At 43.7% G+C, this 21273-nt stretch overlaps 2 protein-coding genes and 1 long non-coding RNA gene across 3 annotated transcripts in view; 1 reads left to right on the top strand and 2 right to left on the bottom strand.

Annotated features, from left to right (window-relative positions):
• The window catches only part of LOC306960078 (E3 ubiquitin-protein ligase HERC2-like), a 30872-nt gene extending 27502 nt beyond the window's left edge, over positions 1–3370 (bottom strand). Inside the window, exons 1-5 of the mRNA XM_079552369.1 lie at positions 3139–3370; positions 2420–2570; positions 2237–2319; positions 1769–1996; positions 1595–1686 (exon numbers count right to left, since the gene is read on the bottom strand). Of these exons, the coding sequence (XP_079408495.1) occupies positions 1595–1686; positions 1769–1996; positions 2237–2319; positions 2420–2570; positions 3139–3349 (765 nt within the window). The 5' untranslated portion in view covers positions 3350–3370. The remainder of the gene's footprint in view (positions 1–1594; positions 1687–1768; positions 1997–2236; positions 2320–2419; positions 2571–3138) is intronic.
• Positions 3371–4188: 818 nt separating this feature from the next.
• Positions 4189–21273, top strand: part of LOC306977246 — a 23213-nt gene continuing 6128 nt past the window's right edge. Inside the window, exon 1 of the long non-coding RNA XR_013793820.1 lies at positions 4189–4301. This is a non-coding gene — a long non-coding RNA (uncharacterized lncRNA). The remainder of the gene's footprint in view (positions 4302–21273) is intronic.
• Positions 4439–13274, bottom strand: LOC306975930 (putative E3 ubiquitin-protein ligase HERC4). The gene is made up of 23 exons (XM_079573744.1): positions 13027–13274; positions 12206–12365; positions 12032–12114; positions 11445–11672; positions 11266–11357; positions 10873–11000; positions 10669–10805; positions 9984–10033; positions 9808–9899; positions 9683–9742; positions 9500–9596; positions 9242–9422; positions 9006–9157; positions 8764–8877; positions 8263–8361; positions 7137–7325; positions 6721–6861; positions 6047–6213; positions 5910–5976; positions 5766–5836; positions 5485–5668; positions 5100–5202; positions 4439–4881 (listed from the first exon to the last, which is right to left on the bottom strand). Exons 1-23 carry the CDS (start codon positions 13235–13237, stop codon positions 4661–4663), a joined length of 3027 nt encoding a protein of 1008 aa, XP_079429870.1. The 5' UTR covers positions 13238–13274; the 3' UTR covers positions 4439–4660.

The raw sequence follows: 21273 nt of genomic DNA, 5'->3' as shown, positions 1-21273 counted from the left end.
TTTGTTTTGGTTGTGTACATGCTAATTTGCGCCACAAGATGGCAGTAGCGGCCCGTGCGTAGGAGACTGACGTCACCGGTCTCGCGCAGTTGGCTCAGTTCTGCGTGGGGTGTTCAGGTGAAGTCACGAAAGGCAGAGCCGTCTGAAAATTATATTTTTGTCTGTTCACAGGTGGGTTGAGTACATGAAGCACTGTATGGTTAACACTAGTGGGACAATCGTTAGTTTTGAGAAGATGTTTCATTCATGAGAATTGTATGTTTTGGCTGTTCTTTGTGTTAAACGACAACCGTTGAGCGCTACCGTTAGCGTCCCGTTACTACAGACGTAGTAATAGTAACGTCCGATATTTTCATTGTTATTTTATATTGTTGACAAACATTGGTGTATTGAAGCAGTTGAGTATAAAAGGGTTGCTGAAGATATGTAATTGGTGATTTGTTTGCTAAGTTTAAGGTTGTTTTTCTTTTTGTTTGACACAAAGTATATATCGGAGACTGACGTCACCGGTCTCGCGCAGTTGGCTCAGTTCTGCGTGGGGTGTTCAGGTGAAGTCACGAAAGGCAGAGCCGTCTGAAAATTATATTTTTGTCTGTTCACAGAATAAAAGACCAAATGTCACACCCCAGCCTTTGTGTCAGTCTTCACGGGGGTAACACATAGACAAAGGTTCTTAAGCCATTGTCAGCAGAAAAACGATCTATAGGCTGCAGTGCAGTGGAAACATGTAAAAATTGACACAATATGACAAACAGGTCTGAATATAAAAAACTAAAACTCATTTATGTATTTTGTCTGATTATTCAACAGCCTCTTTTTGCCATTTTATAAGGATAAATGATGTCCTCCTAATCTGTGGTAGGATAAAAGCATCTGGATGTCTATGTTCTGGTGAGACATCAATTACTAATGTCTAAATATAGCCGCAAAGCAGCGATTATCAGCTCTCGCCGACCACCCTGCCCAAAGCAAGGGGGCGCTTCCTCAATGTCTCTCTCAATCTTAGATAACGGTTTTGCTACTACCTTTATGTTACCTTTTTTTTCCCAGGGGTCTTATGGCGAATGCAGTGATAGAGTTTTGATCTACTTATTCTTTAATCAGGGGGCAATAACACGCCCTCTTGGTATCTGAAAGTGAAAATGTGTTTTTTGACAAAGCTGAGCGCTCCATGCTCAGTTTAGTTAGTATTATATTTAATATTAAGAAAGAAAGAAAGAAAGAAAGAAAGAAAGAAAGAAAGAAAGAAAGAAAGAAAGAAAGAAAGAAAGAAAGAAAGAGAGAAAGAAAGAAAGAAAGAAAGAAAGAAAGAAAGAAAGAAAGAGAAAGAAAGAAAGAAAGAAAGAAAGGTTCCATAAACTATATATTTTCGGAAAGTGCTTGTGCAATCAGGGCTCTCAGTCGCCCATGGGCGTTTATGGGCTCTGTACAATTACATTGTTGATTTTTGTATTATATATGTATGTACACGGGACGTGCATGACGAAAAGAGTGCGTTAGTGTATGTGTATGAGGGGAGGCGAGCGATTCACACTCGTTTTGTGCCATTTTAAGAGCCCCTTCGCAAGCCCTGATGGCGCTCGGGCCTAATTACCTTGGTTAAAACTGCAGTATGCGCCTCTCCACAGCTTATAAAAGATACACCAATATTTCTGAGAGCAGGCACCACACAGACGTTGAATCTTCCTGAATGAAAAAAATAACAAATCATGCCATTTGCATTGTCCTTGTTTTTGGATATATTTTCAGTTTTTTGTGACTTTTGCACCTTTCTCGTCCACCCTGTCGAGTCCGAGCTGCCCCACGCCGTTAGCGCCGCAGCAGTAGACCGGGCCAGGCAGTGTGAGGAACAGAGAGTAGTTGGATCCTGCCGAAATCATGCTCACAGCCACGCCGTTCAGTGAACGCACCAACTGTGGGGTGAACTCCAGAGAGATCGTCTTCCCCAGGCCCAGCTGCCCGTGGATGTTCAAACCCCACGAAAACACATCTCCACCTGCAAACCAGGTATGAGAAAATACTGAACACTCATGTCTTATTTTCTCAGAGACTGTAATTATCCATCTATGAGCTACGGTATACACTGGGGTTCATCCTATCATGGAAAACTATCATATGAATAAATAGCATAGATTTCCCCCCAGTTTTCAGGCCTACTTTGCTAAATTATTTCCTTTAGCTCGGCAATGGCCATTATTAGAGACTAATTAGCAACACGACATTTTCAGTGTTTTACCTTGAGTCAAAGCCAAGGAATGAGATTTTCCACAGGCCACTTGGATCACTGGTATTGGCAATGGAATGGGCATGGGCACATGACTAGAAAATTATGAGTGAAACAAAGTGAAACATTAAAAAAAAATTAAGCCATGGCTACACTATATCTTTATTTTTAAAAGCCTATTCCCTGTCCCAATACCTGGGCATGTACTTGTCATGTGGTGGTGGTACCCCCAGCTGTCCATCGTCTCCTGCCCCCCAGGAGAACACCATCCCGGAGGCGCACACCACCACACAGTGGTCCTGCCCACACGCCATCGCCACCACCTTTGCCAGGTTGTTTACACGTCCTGTAACGAGAGAATAGGGACTGGTTAAATCTATTTTAAGGCTGTGCATTGTTGTGATAACACCGAATAAAACATGGACGAAAATTGTTATTTCAATTCAAACTAAATTCAGTATTGTGAATTGAAGCTAAGTTTTACATGTCAGGTTTTTAAGGTTCTAGTTATTTATTTGTTTGATAGGATAATGGCTGTGGTAATCATAGGTTTACACCAGTGAAGTTGCAATTGTAAGGAAAAAAGGAAAATTGAAATAAAGGACAAAAAAAGTGTAACATTTCATGTTCTAGAACAGGGTTTCTCAACCAGGGGTAAGGGGTCGAGGAAGAATGTTGTCATCTGTTCTTGTGAAAATCTTGACTCATGATGCACTTTAACTTCGCTGCTTCAAATCACCCAGAAACGAAACTGAAACCTAACTCTGTTGTCTTGATGTGTTCAAGACAAGGCAAGTTTATTTGTATAGCACATTTCATGTAAGACAACTCAATGTTCATAGTCCACAATAACATGGATGAAAAAAGAATATGCACCACTGTATTTGCTTTGTTATTACTCATCATTATCTTACCAATCTTCTCTCCTTTCTTGCGTCCCAGTTGTCCGTGCGAGTTGTGTCCGCAGGATAAAATGTCCCCATTTCGGGTCAGAAATAAAGTGTGCTGCTCTCCGCACGAGATGTGTGAAATAACTTCAGGGACAGTCCAGGACACGGGACTATCCGAGGTCTGTCTGAGTCCAAACTGTTCGCTGGAGCTGTCCCCCCAACACTGCACCTCCATCTTTTCACCGACTGACACTGGCTCTGGTGCAGAGAGGATCCAGTTTACTAGAAAGCCTCCGCGAGTTTTGTTTTGACTTATGGGGCGTTCACTGACAATCAGACTTTTTTGTAGCAGGCTGTGTCTAACATAACTTTCTATTGAGCACAGAGATGTGCACAATATAACAGGCTGAGTGGTAAAACTACGACTTTTTTTTTTAAACATTTATTCATGTAATTTATCATTAGACAGCAGCAAAACGGTACTGATTGTAGACGTTACTGTGTTGCAGTTTTAAAAAAAAGCATCCAAATGTCCCTAATTACCATGAAGGCAACACTGTAAATTGAAGCCATGACCAATCAAAATGTTGTTAAAGGAGCTGTACATTTTTCTTTTAATTCAATTCAAGTTTATTTGTATAGCGCATTTAAGACAACTACAGTCGACCAAATTGCCTCAATAGGTCACATATAAATACAATACAGGTAAAATATAACAGGCCAAGATGCACTCAGCGGGCTTGAAGGCCAGGGAGAAGAACAGTGTTTTCAGTCTGAACTTTAACTGTTCCATAGACTGAGGACCTGACAGACAAAGGGAGACTGTTCTATAGTCGAGGTTCTGCCACAGAGAAGGCTTTATCACCTCTCGTTTTGTCCCTAGTTTTAGGAACTTCCAATAGGAGCTGGTCAGCTGACCACAAGGCTCTGGATGGGGTATAAAGTCGCAACAGATCACTCGAATAAGGCCCAAGGAGTGGAGATATTGAAAAACAATCAACAGAACCTTGAATTAAGATAAAATAAGCCTTTATTGAACTCATTACATTCAGCAATTACATAGTAAATAGATGTATCTTATATAAAATAAAATACAAAATCTTTTTATGGGACAAAAAGTATAAACTATAGTATAAAATTGAGCACGAAACTGACAGAAAGCCGGTGTAAGGAAGCACAAAACAGGAGTGATCTTTGTATTGATCAGGAGGATTTTGTACACTTTGTCAGCATTTTGTACACTTTCTTTCAAAGTGCAATAAGGCAGTAAGCTGCATGATTTTCAAGAAAGCTGAAAACAGGTAGGTATTCTGTAGGTATTCTGAAACTAGACAAGTAATTTACAGCAACTTAGAAAAGCAGGTTATGTTTTTTGACCCAAGACACACAGATACATTTGAAAACAGCCCCACTCACTGGCTGGAGAAGATACTGCAACCCTCCACCCAAAACTCTGATCATCATTACCACTTGCCTGGCCTGCCAAACTACATGACTTTTCAAAGATTTTTCAAGGATATGTGGTCTGGGATCTATATATTGTGGACTATTCCTTCCAGAAGCCCCGGTTGTGGTTGATGGCCTGCAGGAGTCTGGCCCTCACGGTCCGCTCCACTGGATACCTCTGGTACAGGGGCAGATACAGCAGAGAGTGGCAGGTGAGGGCTTCAGGGAAATGAGCCTCAGTGCCTTCAAACAGCACAGCAATGGTCATCGTAATGCTCTTCATCCCCATGAAGGGCACGCGGCTGTAACCCGTCAGGAACACTGGAGCAGGAGAAAAAGACAAGTACAGCTGGGCTCAGAAAGATTTCAGACATTTCTTTAATTATCATATAGCAATTTGTTACTATTATAATGTCAATCCTACAAATTACACACTACAAATTTACCACTGTAAATGCCAAATACAAACAAGTCAATACAAACAGATTTGAAGTCTAATTTAAACACAGCTACAGTGATATGATTAATCTTTTACTTACAGAAGAAGCCCTTCCTTTGCTCTTCTGTCAGTTCCTCGAAAACTTGCCAAAACGTAACAATGGTTGGATGATCAGCGTGGTACTCTCCATCGTAGACAGTGTTCTACGAATAATATACACCAGGGATTACAAAAGCAGATCAAGATTTATGAGACTGATGACAAAATGTAGAACAAATCTTTATCATCTTTATACCATCGCCAAAGACAAATAAGTTACTAATATTGCATATATTGATTGGAACTCAATCAATATGGCCACAAGGGGGGAGTAAAAAGAGAAATTCTGGCCTTTGCTGAGCAATGTACCCATGACCCGGAGAGTCACTAGTCTGCTGAAGTCAGTTTATTCCTGTTTCATTTAGACAAAATAGTAGAAGTTTTACCCGTTTAAACACCTCCCAGTCCCAGGACTCCTGCCCCATCATCACGTCCTGCAGCTCCTGAGGCTGGAAGAGATCCACCACTTTCCTGTTGCACACTTTGAAAAACCCTCTCTCGAAGGCTTCAAACACTTTCTCCACTGAAGTCTTGAACGCGTAGTTGATGAAGGCCTTCACAAACTCTTTTCTAAAAACAAACATAACATACAAAAGCCACCTCCACTTTATTGGTCAACATACATTATATTGCTTTAATAATTAATTCAATTTTTTTTTCTTTTTACTTGTTGGAATTGGTGACAGGTTTTCCTTTCTCATTCGGATCAAGCTCTACCACTTCACCGCCCCAACTCACCTAGAGGAACAAATGTTGTAAAAAAAAATATATATATATATAGGAATATACTCTGTATTGTGGAGTGACATACTGTAAAAGTTGTGTTCAGACTTTCGAATCCCTCAGGCGTGTTCTCCTCCAGGATGCACTGAAATGACCTAAAATGTAAAAATAACAATGTTGGATTGTCTGACACTCACTGTGATGTTGTGTTTGTTTCTGACTTACTGCGCCATTACAGGCTCAAACTCCTTCATGTCGTCCAGGGAGGGGTTGACTCTGAAGAGCTTCTTGAAGAGGATCAGGGGGAACGGCAGGTAGATGATGTTCAGATTGTAAAGAGCCAGCCCACAGAGAACTCCAAACAGGTAGTACTGCTTCTCTGGCACCTTTGGCTAAAATAATAGTTACACAGATTAACATACATAAAATAAATATAAAAGTATGGTTTGAAATCTTCACTTTTTCTGCACGTCATCAAAACTGACTTTCTGAAGATTTCAATCATGTTATAATACGAACATGCTTGAAATTCTGTTGTGATTCCTTTATGCCTGTATATGTAATCCTAATTTTCCTGTCTGGCTGCTCAAAACACTCTGTTCCACCAGGTGATGTCACAAAGTTGGGCCCTCCTTTTTTATGAAATGCTGTACCGTGATATTTCGATGCTTGTTTTAGCTCAAATTGCTCAAAGGCCATCTGAATCTAGGATCAAATTACATTTAACGTGTGCGTAAATCCTAAAACATCAAATTATACTATAACTATAATTAAAAAAATAGTTTTGATATCTTATTCAAAAGGTCCATTAAAACAAATAATGAAGCTCCCAATGAACACTGGAGCAAACCTTATGATCAAAGAATACTAAAAGAAACCTACTTCATTATTATACTGACCTTAGGAGGGAACCAAAACAGGGTCTGGCTCTGGTTGTGCATAAACATGTCAGATAGTGGAGTCATCAGTTCTTCAAAGACATGGAGGAAGAAATCCCTCCTGTTCACATTGGTGTGCTTCCTGTCGTCCACAAACTGCACCTGGTAAAGATGCATATTGTTTTCATTTATTTTCCCCTAGTGAACAAACACACATCAAACAAGTCAAAGGTTTATGATACATTTTGGTTTATGAAGGGATTTATCTTTTAATATTCAAGAAAGCTGAAAGAATGTCAGTATTCTAAAACCTGACCAGTAGTTTACAGCCGCTTGTGTTTTTTGACCCAAGACACACAGATACATTTGAACACAGCCCCACCCACTGGCAGGAGGAGATACTACAACGCTCCTCCCAAAACTCTGATCATCATTACCACTAGTTCTCTTTTGAAGGCTTCTGTATCGGCCGCGTAGAGCTGTCTGAAGGTGTCCTCCACCAGGTGATGTCGTCTCAGGGTCAGCTGGAAGACCGGAGCAGGAGGGGAGTCCGGGAAATTTCGGGATTCGTGTTGCCATTCGGGAGACCGTGCATTATACATGACATGAGCATTTTGGTAGGCTTCCTGGAATCACATATTTGTTTGTTGTTTATTTATTAAGAGAATATTTGGGCCACAAAACCAAAAAGAAAAGTAAATCAGGACAAAAACAAGACTAACACATTGAGTGCCAAAAACAGAACTCTCGAGCGTGTTTGACAAAGCAGAGCGGCTTCCCATGGAAAGATCTAAACAGTTGAGATTTTAACATTTCTCTGAGTTTTTAAATGGTCAAAATCGGTCCAAGGACGGCTGAGAAACATCCGAGTTAAGTATTTAATCCGAAAACCAGGCAGTTTAAATGCACATGCGATAAAAAAAAAAAAGCGATCTATAACACGCGGTGTTTCAAAATGTGTTATCAATGTTGTCGTTGAAAAATTGACTTGAAATGGGGATATTTAGGCATTTGCCTCTTCCCATAACGTTAGTGTCAGTCCAGAGAAGAGACTGGAGGAGAGAGGAGTTGATCAGAAAGGAGAGTGTTGCATAAAACCCTGTTATCTCCATTTCTAGAAAAAAAAAATCAGTGATTTTGATCAAAACTAGCCTCTCTTTAGCTTAGACTTCTCAGGAACCGAGGCACATAGAATTAAACTGCTTTCACCTACGGAGAGATTAGAGTCTCGGCTTTCAAACAAGCCATAGCATGTGTCCACAGCTATAACATAGAAAACGCTGTGATGCTACAAATATCATGAAAAATGGTCTGGATTGTTGGCACTCAATAGCTAAATCCCAAAAACAGCGTGGCACTCAGTGTGTTTAGAAAATCATGGCTAAAACTGACCTGTTGCACATTGCTAAGTTATTTTGCATTCTTGTTATTGGCCATGTCAATAAAGATTGTGTAAATCTAAAGATTTTAGGGCTCCTTGCTGTGGCTTCTTGCAATAAAACAATAATTTGGCGATAACATAGAGCAGAAAATTAGACATGTTAAACAGTTATTAGAGGAAACCTTGTTGACGGCGGCAAAGGTCCTGAAGACGGCGAGTTTGCAGATAAGAGGGAGCGTAAATGGGTAGTTGCAGAAGCTGACGGGGATCGTCTTATCATCCTGAAATTAAGCAAACAATTCCCATCAGGAGGACTCTCAACCTCATCTCTGATTATACATCGTTATTTTGTTTACCAATTAATGACAGCTATTTGACTCTTCTGTGTCCGAATTTACACAGTCTTTTGTTTTTCTAAAGTAAAGGTACAATAGTGTCTCCCCTGGTGCTACGACTTACTGTAAATAAAACAGAGACATTTCTATGGGACTATCCTGATTGATTTTATTTTAAAATTGTTATTATTTGTTATCTTTATTAATTTGCTGAATGTCTCCCCCTGCTCTTCACCCCTTTTCCCTTCTTACTGTCCTAACAAAGTCCTAAACAAAAGCCTTTAAAATAAGTCTATTATTTGAACATTGAACTGTAGCAGACTGAAATATTGAGATCAAAAACTTTACCTTTGGTTCAGTGAGCCAAACGACTATATCTTCTTCTGGTTTAGTGCGGGTGATCATTTCTTCAACATAGAAAGTGCTAAGTGGGACTTTGTAGGACTTCCCAGATTTGTTTGCCTGATGAAAATAAACAACTGTGCTCAGAAAAATTACATTGAATTGTCAAGATTGTATAATCTGCCAAACAGCAACAACAAAGCTCATATTCAAAGGCGCTTTAGACCCTTGAATGTGTTGTCGCTGACCTTGAACAGTAGTTTTAGAGCCTCCAGCAGGTGTCTGACTCCTCTGTTATGGGTCTGCAAAAGGCCAATTTTCAGCATAAAAACTAAAGCGTTTTTGAAGGCCAGAATTTGCTTCATGAAGACTGCAGGTGACGAGGAAGACCACCAGCTCTCTAGAAACAAAAGCAAACAACAACATAGTAGGTACTGACTCCAAAATACAAATTACCATTCAATAAATAAAGTCGGATTATTACTCAGTTGTGAAATATTGTTGTCACTTAAGTCCGATATAATCATGGCCAATGGCAACACCACATTCATGACGTAGGAGTCCTCCTGCATTTTGGGGCAGCTCAGGGCCACTGGGATGACCTCTGGAGATTTTATGACTGGTGCTGAGTCCAAGAGCATGCTAATCAGGAATTCAAACTTCATCTGAAAAGGAACTGTCAAAGTTAAGCTATAGTATTATAGATTTGAGGATATATTCTCTAATTATGAGATGTCCTGACTATATCTTTTATCCAGGGAACTTCCACCATCTTGTCAAATGCTTTACTCGCTGCTTCCAGATCCACAGTTAATTTTCCTGCTTCAGTGACAGAGCCCCTGTCAAACATCAATATATGAATCAATACATGAGCAATATTTGTTGTTATAAACATGTTAGATTGTAAATCCACTAATATGCTTACTCAGCTTTTGTAAAGCTTGCAACAAGACTTGAACTTGAGAAAATCATCCCCACGATGTCTCTGTGGAAGTATATTTGAAAAATAATTTTATGAAATAATCAATATGATAAGTGCAGCATAAATACCTCGCGACTTCATCACTCTCACGAAGTGTTGACAACCATTTTTGCAGTCTTGCTTCCTCAAGCCGTCCTAATATTGGATTTACACTTCGGCTCTGAAAAGTATATTTTTCTTACTTACAAATGTTAAAATACTATAACCAACACTCACAAAGACACCTCAAATCAGTATGAATTACCTGTGAGCTGTAGGCAAAGTTTGTGTTCCATCCAGCTGATATTTTCAAGTCTGTTAAACCAAACAGTAGTATGTGAATTAGGGTTACAACGGATCAAAAAACTCACGGTTTGGATCGTTCCTTGGATCAGAGTCACGGATCGGCTCATTTTTCGTGTCAGCAAAAGGCATATTATATTATACATATAAATGTATCCCAGATAATTAAATAAATAATAAACCTAAACTGTAGTCAATGGTATTTAAACTACAAGCAATATGCCTATAGGATTCTACGTGTAATCACAGGTTGTTGCTAAATAAGGCCGTGGGACAGAAGCCATAGTAAAAATTTAAATGAATAGAGCCCAGTCTGCCCCAACCCCACAAACTCTGATCAAATCAGCTGATGTTGTAAAATACTAGCCCACACCTGTCACTGCCTTTGCCCAAAGCCGCTCGTGACAGGGAAGGGAAAATGTTCCCATTTAAATAACGCGTGTTCACGCTCCTCCGTTCCTCCGCTCGTCTTGACCATGCTGTGTGTCGACTGAACGTGCGCACAACTTTTTTTTTTTTCATTAATCTATCCGCGGATCACGTGTGTGCCCCGAAGATGTTGATCCGAACGGATCACGGATCAATGATGATCTGTTGCACCACTGATATGAATAGTAAAATAACACTTGTGTTTCATGTTGTCATACCCGAGGAGGCCACTTCTGCCAGCTGAACTTCCACAGGGGTCAGGCTGCTCTCTGATTGGCCATTTCCCATTTGACCTTTGACTCCATCGCCAAAAGCCCAGCACCGACCAGAGGCAGTCAAAACCAAAGTGTGACGTCTGAAAGAAAGAAACACAATAATTGAAAACCCTAAATTCATACTTTTCAGGATATGAATCTGTTTACCTTCCACAGGCGATCTGAGAGGCAAGTCCGTCCAGACCTTCAACCCGTCGAGGCTTCAGCTCATTGGCTGTAGAGTTATGCCCCAGCTGACCGTGGCTTCCATCTCCAAAGGTCAACACCTGACCACTCTATCAAAGGCACAGCATAGACAAAGGTTCTTAAGCCATTGTCAGAGGAAAAACAATCCATAGGCTGCAGTGCAGTGGAAACATGTACAAATATGACATAAACAAACAGGTCTGGCAATAAATAGTTAAAACTCGTTGTTGTATTTTCTCTGATTTATTCAACACCTTTTTTGCCATTTTATAATGATTCTTCCTAATCTGTGTTGGGATAAATCATCTGGATTGCTATGTTCTGGTGAGACATTAATTACTAATGTCTAATTACCTTGGTTAAAACTGCAGTATGCGCCTCGCCACAGCTTATAAAAGATACACCAATATTTCGGAGAGCAGGCACCACACAGACGTTGAACCTTCCTGAATGAAAAAAATACAAATCATACCATTTGCAAGGTCCTTGTGTTTGCCAAAGGATATATTTTCAGATTTTTGTGACTTTCGCACCTTTCTCATCCACCCTGTCGAGTCCGAGCTGCCCCACGCCGTTAGCGCCGCAGCAGTAGACCGGGCCAGGCAGTGTGAGGAACAGAGAGTAGTTGGATCCTGCTGAAATCATGCTCACAGCCACGCCGTTCAGTGAACGCACCAACAGTGGGGTGAACTGCAAAGAGATCTCCTTCCCCAGGCCCAGCTGCCCGTGGATGTTCAAACCCCACGAAAACACATCCCCACCTGCAAACCAGGTATGAGAAAATACACTAATTATCCATCTATTAGCTACTGTATACACTGGGGTTCATCCTATCATGGAAAACATGTGCTCATGTTTACTCAACTTGAGCATTTCAGTGTGCAGTTAAAGAACTTGCATTATGATGGACAGAGGGAGGAACAGACCTGAGTTGTGATGTTGTGGCTCAAAGAGCCAACTAATTTATGAATAAAATGCATAATTTTTTCCCCTTTTGCTCTTCTGTACAATTTTCAGGCCATTTTGCTAAATTACTTCCTTACAATGACAATGGCCTAATCTTGACATGTAAAAGAGGCTATAATGAGTAACACAACAACACACATTGTCAGTGTCTTACCTTGAGTCAAAGCCAAGGAATGAGATTTTCCACAGGCCACTTGGATCACTGGCACTGGCAACGGCATGGGAATGTGCACATGACTAGAAAAGCAACAAAGTAAAACACTTTAAATGAAGTCCTGGCGGCTACACTTTATTTATTTTTTAAAAAGCATATTCCCTGTCCCAATACCTGGGCCTGTACTTGTCGCCTAAGTCATGTTGTGGTAGTACCCCCAGCTGTCCATCTTCTCCTGCCCCCCAGGAGAACACCATCCCGGAGGCGCACACCGCCACACAGTGGTCCTGCCCACACGCCATCGCCACCACCTTTGCCAGGTTGTTTACACGTCCTTTAATGAGAGAATAGGGACTGGTTAAATACATTTTTCAAAGGCTGTGCATTGTTGTGATAACACCGAATAAAACATGGACAAAAATTGTTATTTTAATTCAAACTAAATTCAGTATTGAAGTTTTACATGTCAGATTTGTAAGTTTCTAGTTTATTTGTTTGATGGGATATTGCTTGTGGTAATCATAAGTTTACACCAGTGAAGTTGCAATAGTAAAAAAAAAAAGGAACATTTTTTAAATGTAACATTTATGATCTAGAGCAAAGTTTCTTCCTAACCAGGGTTAGAGAGAATGGTGTCAGCTGTTCTTGTGAAAATCTTGCCTGTGTCATAATCATACAGTCTATGGTCATGATGCACTTTAGGTTTCGTTGCATCTAATCACAGAGAAACGAAAGTGAAACCCAAGGCTGTTGTCTTGATGTGTTTAAGACAAGGCAAGTTTATTTGTATAGCACATTTCATTTAAGACAACTCAATGTTCATAGTCCATAATAACATGGATGAAAAAAGGTCTGAACAAAACTTTTTTTTTTTTAAATGTGGAAAAAATAAATAAGCTCTGGACCACTTGCACATTATCTTTAATGAAGCAATTTCTGATAAATAAACTAAGAATATGCTGTATTTGCTTTGTTCTTACTCATGACTATCTTACCAATCTTCTCTCCTTTCTTGCGTCCCAGTTGTCCGTGCGAGTTGTGTCCGCAGGATAAAATGTCCCCATTTCGGGTCAGAAATAAAGTGTGCTGCTCTCCGCACGAGATGTGTGAAATAACTTCAGGGACAGTCCAGGACACGGGACTATCCGAGGTCTGTCTGAGTCCAAACTGTTCGCTGGAGCTGTCCCCCCAACACTGCACCTCCATCTTTTCACTGACTGACACTGGCTCTGGCACCTGTAGCTGGCGCAGAGGATCCAGTTTACTAGAGAGCCTCCGCGAGTTTTGTTTTGACTATGAGGCGTTCACTGATAATCAGACATTTGTTTGTAGCCTGTGTCGCACAGATACAACAGAATGAGTGGTAAAACTACGACCTTTTTTAATTTACTTATGTAATTCAACATTTTAAAGCAACCAAACGGTACTGATTGTAGCCGTTACTGTGTTGCTCTTTAAAATATATCTAAATTTCTCTAACTAACATGAGGGCAACAGTGTAAATCGAAGGCATGACCGTCACTCCTAGATATGACCATGCAAAATGTTGTTGAAGGAGGGTCCGTGTACTTTTGCGTTCATTATATTTTCGATTTTAAAAGTAAAATGCAAAATCAAGAATTGCGTTTTTTACATATTCTGCATTGTTGCAATATAGTTTTGTTTTTCTTCTACATTTCCCCGTACCAGACAAGTGCTTCATAATCGAGTATCCAAAAAGGGAAAAAAATAATTAAGCTTTTGTTGATTTTTTTTCTGCGTCGGCTCAAATACCCGGAAGTGAAACTTTGCTGTGGAGGAAAACAGCACACATAAAAGTTTATTACATCCAAGTCTTTAGTGGAGCGGCAGCAGAGCGGCAGTGCTAAGCTAAGCTAGCAGGGGTGCTAAGCTAAGCTAGCGCAGTTCAAGCCCAAGAACAGGCCACGCTCTGCGGTCACTGCAAGTGTATCTGGCCGCAGACCCGTCTCGGTCACTGGGCTGGTAAAGCCCCGTGCTATACTGACGAAATCAAAGCACAACAACACGTAGAAATCCAAACTTTAAATGCAAATGTGAATATTTATTCAAAATTTGAGGTCACACATACACTTAAGCATCAACATTATTAATGTATAACAGGTCTGAAATGGGGTGAATGACAATTACAGTAATTGATGGAGTATCTTTGTTACATTGGTCTAATTATCTTTAATACGGTTTGGCCTGATCGATTTACAAAGGGTTTTTAAAAGTAATGTAGCCTAATAAAAATGGTCAAAGGTAGCCTGGTCTTACCTCATACTCATTTCATACAGAGGGTCTGGATCTTCACAATTGAGCTCCATTTTCAGGTGGTAGGGGTGAACTCCTTTTATAGTTTGAGACGATTGGATCTGATTTCACGTAGGCGATGTAATGCGCCCGAGTGAGTGAAGAGAGCGATCAGATGCTACACCTACAAGCCCCGCCTCCCCTGCTCGCTGATTGGTAGGTTGAAAATCAACCGATGTAACGCGGCCACAGAGATCAAACCCACACGAAACATGTAGGGAGATAATCATTGGCCGGAGTTATGGATGGCGATGGCGAGGTCAAAGGGGACATTTTGGGCAGAGCTGGAGTAGCCTGCGCTCAACACCAAGCCGACAGACACCGCAGGATGGAGGCGATCTTTTACCTGGAGGCCATGGAGGTGGACAGCACTTGTTTTGGAGGACGGGTTTGGCACCGTGGTGGTCAGCCTGGTGGCGCCCGAGAGGAGCCAGGTGCGCCTGGTTTGACCACTTCTCTCCTTGTGTGGGTCCCCAGAGGCTCTCCAGTATACTCGCTCAGGCCCAGCGCGGGTACTCTCGTGGAGCCGCGCTGAGCTGTTCTACTGCGGCTGGCGCTTGGTCGAGCCCGTCCAGGGCTTCATTATGTTGCAAAAAGTGCTTTTAACAATTGTGATCAAAAAACAGTTTCCCCTACCACTAAAAACGGATGGAATTAGCCCAAGGCTGCAATCCAGTGTGGCATGTTTACATGCACGAGACCCATGTATGTTAATTAACACGCACTGTCCCGACCAAATAAATCAATAAATTAATTAATTACAAAATTAAAGACAAAATTAAATTTGTAAAGCTATTTTTTTTACCAGGATTTGCTCCAAATGGTAAATTGTCGACTTAAAAGGAGCGTTTACGATTATACTGAGCTCAAAAATGTATATATTTTTACAGAAAAATAAATGAGAAACACAAGGTTTGAAATGGAGGGAAGACGAGCGTGACCACGAGGATGGTCACCACAACAAAGAGAAGTTTTATAAGAGAGCCAGATCAGGCCGTACCTCTAATTTTGAAGGCAACATTAATACTCCATCAATTACTGATAAATATTCAACAAAGAGTAAAACATTTGTGTGAAACACATAGTGAGGCAGTTAATATGTACATTAGTCACATTGTCAGTAAAGAGTCTTTGGTCTCGTCCAGAGGGTCATGAAAGAAACAAATAGTTGAAATCTGTTTCTTTCTTTGTGATAGGACAGTCTTTGCATGGAAATCCACTGTCTGTGGGGGGGAACTTTGTCTGACCTCAAACACAAGGCCAAGATGTTGGAGATTTAGCAGAGTCAGGGCTGGCCACCTTCCTCCCATTTCAATCCTGAATCCAGAGGAGTGTGGCTTTTCAGCAGATGTTAAAAGCTCAAGGAAATTGCATCTTTGCGAATGAGTTTTAACATTAGTATCAGTTCCTGTTTTTACTTTTAGCGGGTTCCTTGCTATCCCAGAGGGGGTCTTGCTTCTGGCGAAAGGAGAAACAAAGGAGTGCCAGTCTGGAGAGGATGGAAGTCATCCATCTTGTTGATTAGATCCGAGGAGTTTAATTCTAAGTTCAGTCCCAAAGAATTCATTAGGCTATGTCATTACTTGAGTAAAAGCATCTTTGTAACTTCAAATATATGACAGTAAACTTCTGAAGACGACCCAGTTCCTGAACACCTCTAAACATTTGTCATACGTTCTTAAACTCTGTACAGTTTGGTAAGAGGGAAGGAGTGATTAAACTCACACCAGCTGTTCCCCTTATTTCCCTCTGCAGGCCTGAGCTCTGAGGCAACACGTGGCCGTCCCAGGAGGAGAGCGCCCCCTACAGGAGACCAGGGCCCAGACAACGTTGAGCTGAAGAAACAACCTAAATGCAGGTACAAAGCGATGCTGCCCGTGACAGCAGCCACAGAACGAGGTCCACTGCAGCTGCGTGGAGCCCTGCCCCGGGTCCTGCACATGGGGGGGTTTGGTGACTCATCTGTCCCAGAGCTGAACTCAGAAAAGCTATCTTGTCGCTGCTCAGTCCAGTTACACACAGTACCCTCACGCCCCATAATGTCACGCCCTATCCTCTCTCGCGATGTCCTAGCCCTCGCTAAAGGCCGCGCGATGTCCTAGCCCTCGCTAATGCCCCGCGCGATGTCCTAGCCCTCGTTAATGTCCCGCACGATGTCCTAGCCCTCGCTAAAGGCCGCGCGATGTCCTAGCCTTCGCTAAAGGCCGCGCGATGTCCTAGCCTTCGCTAAAGGCCGCGCGATGTCCTACCCCTCGGTAGTGCCCCGCGCGATGTCCGAGCCCTCGCTAATGTCCCGCGCGATGTCCTACCCCTCGGTAGTGCCCCGCGCGATGTCCTACCCCTCGCTAATTTACCCCATGCCGTCCCATCCTGGACTACCAAATCTCTACCAAACTGAGCTCAGTAAAAGCAAATTTTATGCCATTGATGTGAGAGAACCGCCCCCCCTACTCCTGTAACCACGGTCCTGTCCTAAACCTCCCCACTCCTGTAACCACCGTCCTGTCCTAATCCTCCCCCTACTCCTGTAACCACCGTCCTGTCCTAAACCTCCCCCCCCCACTCCTGTAACCACCGTCCTGTCCTAATCCTCCCCCCCCTACTCCTACAACCACCGACCTGTCCTAATCCTCCCCCCGCCCTCAAGTCCTACAACCACCGACCTGTCCTAACACCGGCCCTGTCACACCAATGGCAGCAAATTTACCTCCCTGACGACTAATCAGCTTTTCGTAGGGTCCGCTCGCCGCAGAGGCCCCTCCCACCCCACCGTGCGGACCCCGGGGTCAGAGGCTTCCAGACGCAACTGCAGGTCCTCGCTCTGTGGCCCGCTGTCATTCGAGCAGCATCGTCCTTGCACCTGCATTAAGCTGTTTCCTCAGCTCAACGTTGTCTGGGCCCTGGTCTCCTGTAGGGGGCGCTCTCCTCCTGGGACGGCCGCCTGGTGCCTCAGTGCTCCGGCCTGCGGAGGAAACCAACGGGAGCTGAGATGTGTGTTTATCCCTGAGAAGAATATCTTCATATTTTAGAAGACACCGTTTTCATTTGACCGAACAACTTTTACTATTAAAATAAGTTCAAGCACTTTACTTGAGTAAAAGCATCTTTGTAACTTCAAAAACAGACAGTTCCTGATCACCTCTAAACATTTGTCAGACATTCTTACTCTCTTACTCACACTGTACAGAGTTTAAGAGGGAAGGAGTGATTAAACTCACACCAGCTGTTCCCCTTATTTTGCTCTGCAGGCCTGAGCTCTGAGGCAACAAGTGGCCGTCTCAGGAGGAGAGCGCCCCCTACAGGAGACCAGGGCCCAGACAACATTGAGCTGAAGAAACAACCTAAATGCAGGTACAAAGCGATGCTGCCCGCGACAGCAGCCACAGAACGAGGTCCACTGCAGCTGCGTGGAGCCCTGCCCCGGGTCCTGCACATGGGGGGGTTTGGTGACTCATCTGTCCCGGAGCTGAACTCAGAAAAGCTATCTTGTCGCTGCCCAGTCCAGTTACACGCAGTACCTTCACGCCTCATACGGTCACGCCCTATCCTCTCTCGCGATGTCCTAGCCCTCGCTAAAGTCCCGCGCGATGTCCTAGCCCTCGCTAAAGGCCACGCGATGTCCTAGCTCTCGCTAAAGGCCGCGCGATGTCCTACCCCTCGCTAAAGGCCGCGCGATGTCCTAGCCCTAGCTAAAGGCCGCGCGATGTCCTAGCCCTAGCTAAAGGCCGCGCGATGTCCTAGCCCTAGCTAAAGGCCACGCGATGTCCTAGCTCTCGCTAAAGGCCGCGCGATGTCCTAGCCCTCGCTAAAGTCCCGCGCGATGTCCTAGCCCTCGCTAAAGGCCGCGCGATGTCCTAGCCCTAGCTAAAGGCCGCGCGATGTCCTAGCCCTCGCTAAAGTCCCGCGCGATGTCCTAGCCCTCGCTAAAGGCCGCGCGATGTCCTACCCCTCGGCAGTGCCCCGCGCGATTCCTACCCCTCACTAATGCCCCGCGCGATGTCCTACCCCTCACTAATGCCCCGCGCGAGGTCCTACCCCTCGCGCAATGTCCTACCCCTCGCTATTTTACCCCATGCCGTCCCATCCTGGACTATCAAATCTCTACCAAACTGAGCTCAGTAAAAGCAAATTTTATGCCATTGATGTGAGAGAACCGCCCCCCCTACTCCTGTAACCACCGTCCTGTCCTAATCCTCCCCCCCCCTACTCCTGTAACCACCGTCCTGTCCTAAACCTCCCCCCTCCCCCTACTCCGGTGACCACCATCCTGTCCTAATCCTCCCCCCGCCCTCAAGTCCTACAACCACCGACCTGTCCTAACACCGGCCCTGTCACACCAATGGCAGCAAATTTACCTCCCTGACGACTAATCAGCTTTTCGTAGGGTCCGCTCGCCGCAGAGGCCCCTCCCACCCCACCGTGCGGGACCCCGGGGTCAGAGGCTTCCAGACGCAGCTGCAGGTCTTCGCTCTGTGGCCCGCTGTCGTTCGAGCAGCATCGTCCTTGCACTTGCATTAAGCTGTTTCCTCACCTCAACGTTGTCTGGGCCCTGGTCTCCTGTAGGGGGCGCTCTCCTGTAGGGGGCGCTCTCCTCCTGGGACGGCCGCCTGGTGCCTCAGTGCTCCGGCCTGCGGAGGAAACCAACGGGAGCTGAGATGTGTGTTTATCCCCGAGAAGATTATATTCATATTTTAGAAGACACAGTTTTCATTTGACTTAATAGTAAAAGTTATAGTAAAGTTTTGAGTTTAAGTAATTTTGACCTATTTACATATTAATTTGTTGATGCTTTGGTCTTGAAGGATCGTTCAGAAATTGTTCTTGTTCTGTGGGAAAATCCCCAAATGGAGCAAAGCGTGGTTATTGTAGCCTTCGCTCATGTTGGCGCTGTTCGCTGGCTCAAATGTTTGCTGGACGTTTTCTGCTCCTGAACCCGAGGGATTCATATTTCTGATGTTCTTTCAATTTCTATGATGAGATGCCTTTAATCCTCTTTTAACACGTTTAAGAGAAGCTCCTCACGTACTGCAGACTCTCGTGCGGCGCTTTCAAAGTCTTGTCTATGTGTGACACACATAGTGAGGCAGTTAATATGTACATTAGTCACATTGTCAGTAAAGAGTCTTTGGTCTCGTCCAGAGGGTCCATGGCCAGCAGCAGCTTCAGACCTGTTTCATGAGTGTCATGAAAGAAACAAACAGTTGAAATCTGTTTCTTTCTTTGTGATAAGACAGTCTTTGCATGGAAATCCAATGTCTGTGGGGGGGAACTTTTGACCTCAAACAAGATGTTGGAGATTTAGCAGAGTCAGGGCTGGCCACCTTCTCCCCATTTCAATCCCGAATCCAGAGGAGTGTGGCTTTTCAGCAGATGTTAAAAGCTCAAGGAAGTTTCATCTTTGTGAATGCGTTTGCTAAGACGGTGTCGCAATGTGAACTAAACCAACAGTTGGGCAGAAATGACCTGGACTCACCATAGCAACAGACACAGCATTCCATATGGAGCAGGAAGGAATGTGTCATGACACATTTTGGAATATGACCTGTTGCTAGGTTACAAGGTAGATTCCACTTTCCCAGGTCAAAGGTCATGGTACATTACACCAACGTGGCTAAAACTGAAAATTGCAAATGGTCTCAACTTATAAAGCGCTTTTCCACTTACATTAGGCACTCAAAGTGCTTTACAGCAAGGATCATACTCTCATTCACTCACCGATGTACGCAGACACTGGGGGCAATGTGTCTTGCCCAAGGACACAACGACAGTGTGCACTTTCAGGAGGTGGGATTCGAACCCCCGACCTTCCGATCATGAGACGACCCGCTCTACCATCTGCACCTCTGTCGCCCCTATATTAGTGATTTCTCTCAAAAGGTGCTCCATCTCAAATCGCTAAAACTAAATTAAAATGAACACTGCATGAGTGCATCTAGTAGTTGTGGTAGGCCGGGATATAAATAACACATTTTTTGGGGGAGGACCCCCAAACCCCCCTTCAGAGTACCCTCCCACACTTTCAATAGGTTCTGATGGTCATGTGGGGTGGTGCCAAACCCCTTCTGATCCATATGCAGCTCCTGATGTGCTCAGTCATGAAGATCGTACACTTGCTTTGGCTTAGAATTTAGTACGATTACGAGACACTATCGCCATGAAAAAGCCCCCCAGCTCGGGACCGACCAATGTCTCACTCCAAAGTTTGGTGAAAAGTTGGCAGCCCTGCTTTAAGTTGTGAGAAAGGTCCTGACAGGCTGCTGTGGCTCTAGGCCAAACACACTGGCGACGCATCCCAACGCTTAACGCACGCGTGGAAAAATAGGATTGATTCTATTTTGAGGAATGCATCTTGTGAGTTGCCCATGGCGCGCGTTACGCACAGCTCGGTGTGGCCGCTCCAATTCACCTTTAGTGCAATATATGTCAAAACGCGTCACAAAGGCAATGGTTTACTCAGAGCAGGGCCATAAACGTGCAGAAGACCTGGCCAGTGTGTCTGGGGTCTATAAAAGTGGCGCTGTGCGTAGTTCCAGACTGCGTAAAGCGTGTCAAAGCATGGGCTGGTGGGTGTTTGCGCATAACAGAAGGCTACCATGAGAAGGGAGAAGATTGTGCTCCTCAGGATATTTTGCCACATGGTCTCCTGGAATAACCGTGCGTAAACGGCGCGTCACATGGCCAGAACGCACGACGTGTTTGTGAACGTGAGCAGCGCGAAAGCCAGACGCTGATCGCTGGTCAATAGCGTTTGGAATTTATCTTTTAGACAAGAGACTCTGTTCTACTAAAGTTTAATTAGCTGTTCTCCTAATCAAGCCAGTTTCATTTCCGGGTACTCAAATTGACGCAGAAAACGATTCAACGTAATCAATAAAATCGAATAATTTGTTGTATGTTCTCTGTTGGCAGTGACTATTATCAAGTAAATG

Source organism: Gobius niger (assembly GCF_951799975.1).
Source record: "Gobius niger genome assembly, chromosome: 1".
NCBI classification, from domain to species: Eukaryota; Metazoa; Chordata; class Actinopteri; order Gobiiformes; family Gobiidae; genus Gobius; species Gobius niger.
Note: the sequence above shows the minus strand (reverse complement) of the source record. Positions and strands in the feature narration are given on the sequence as shown.

Coding starts and splice junctions, on each gene's coding strand:
- LOC306975930 (XM_079573744.1), bottom strand. CDS start 13,237: ATGGAGGTGCAGTGTTGGGGGGACAGCTCCAGCGAACAGTTTGGACTC. Junction 12,115..12,205: donor GGCGACAAGTACAGGCCCAG/GTATTGGGACAG, acceptor TTGCTTTTCTAG/TCATGTGCACATTCCCATGC. Junction 11,673..12,031: donor TTCCTTGGCTTTGACTCAAG/GTAAGACACTGA, acceptor CCTGGTTTGCAG/GTGGGGATGTGTTTTCGTGG.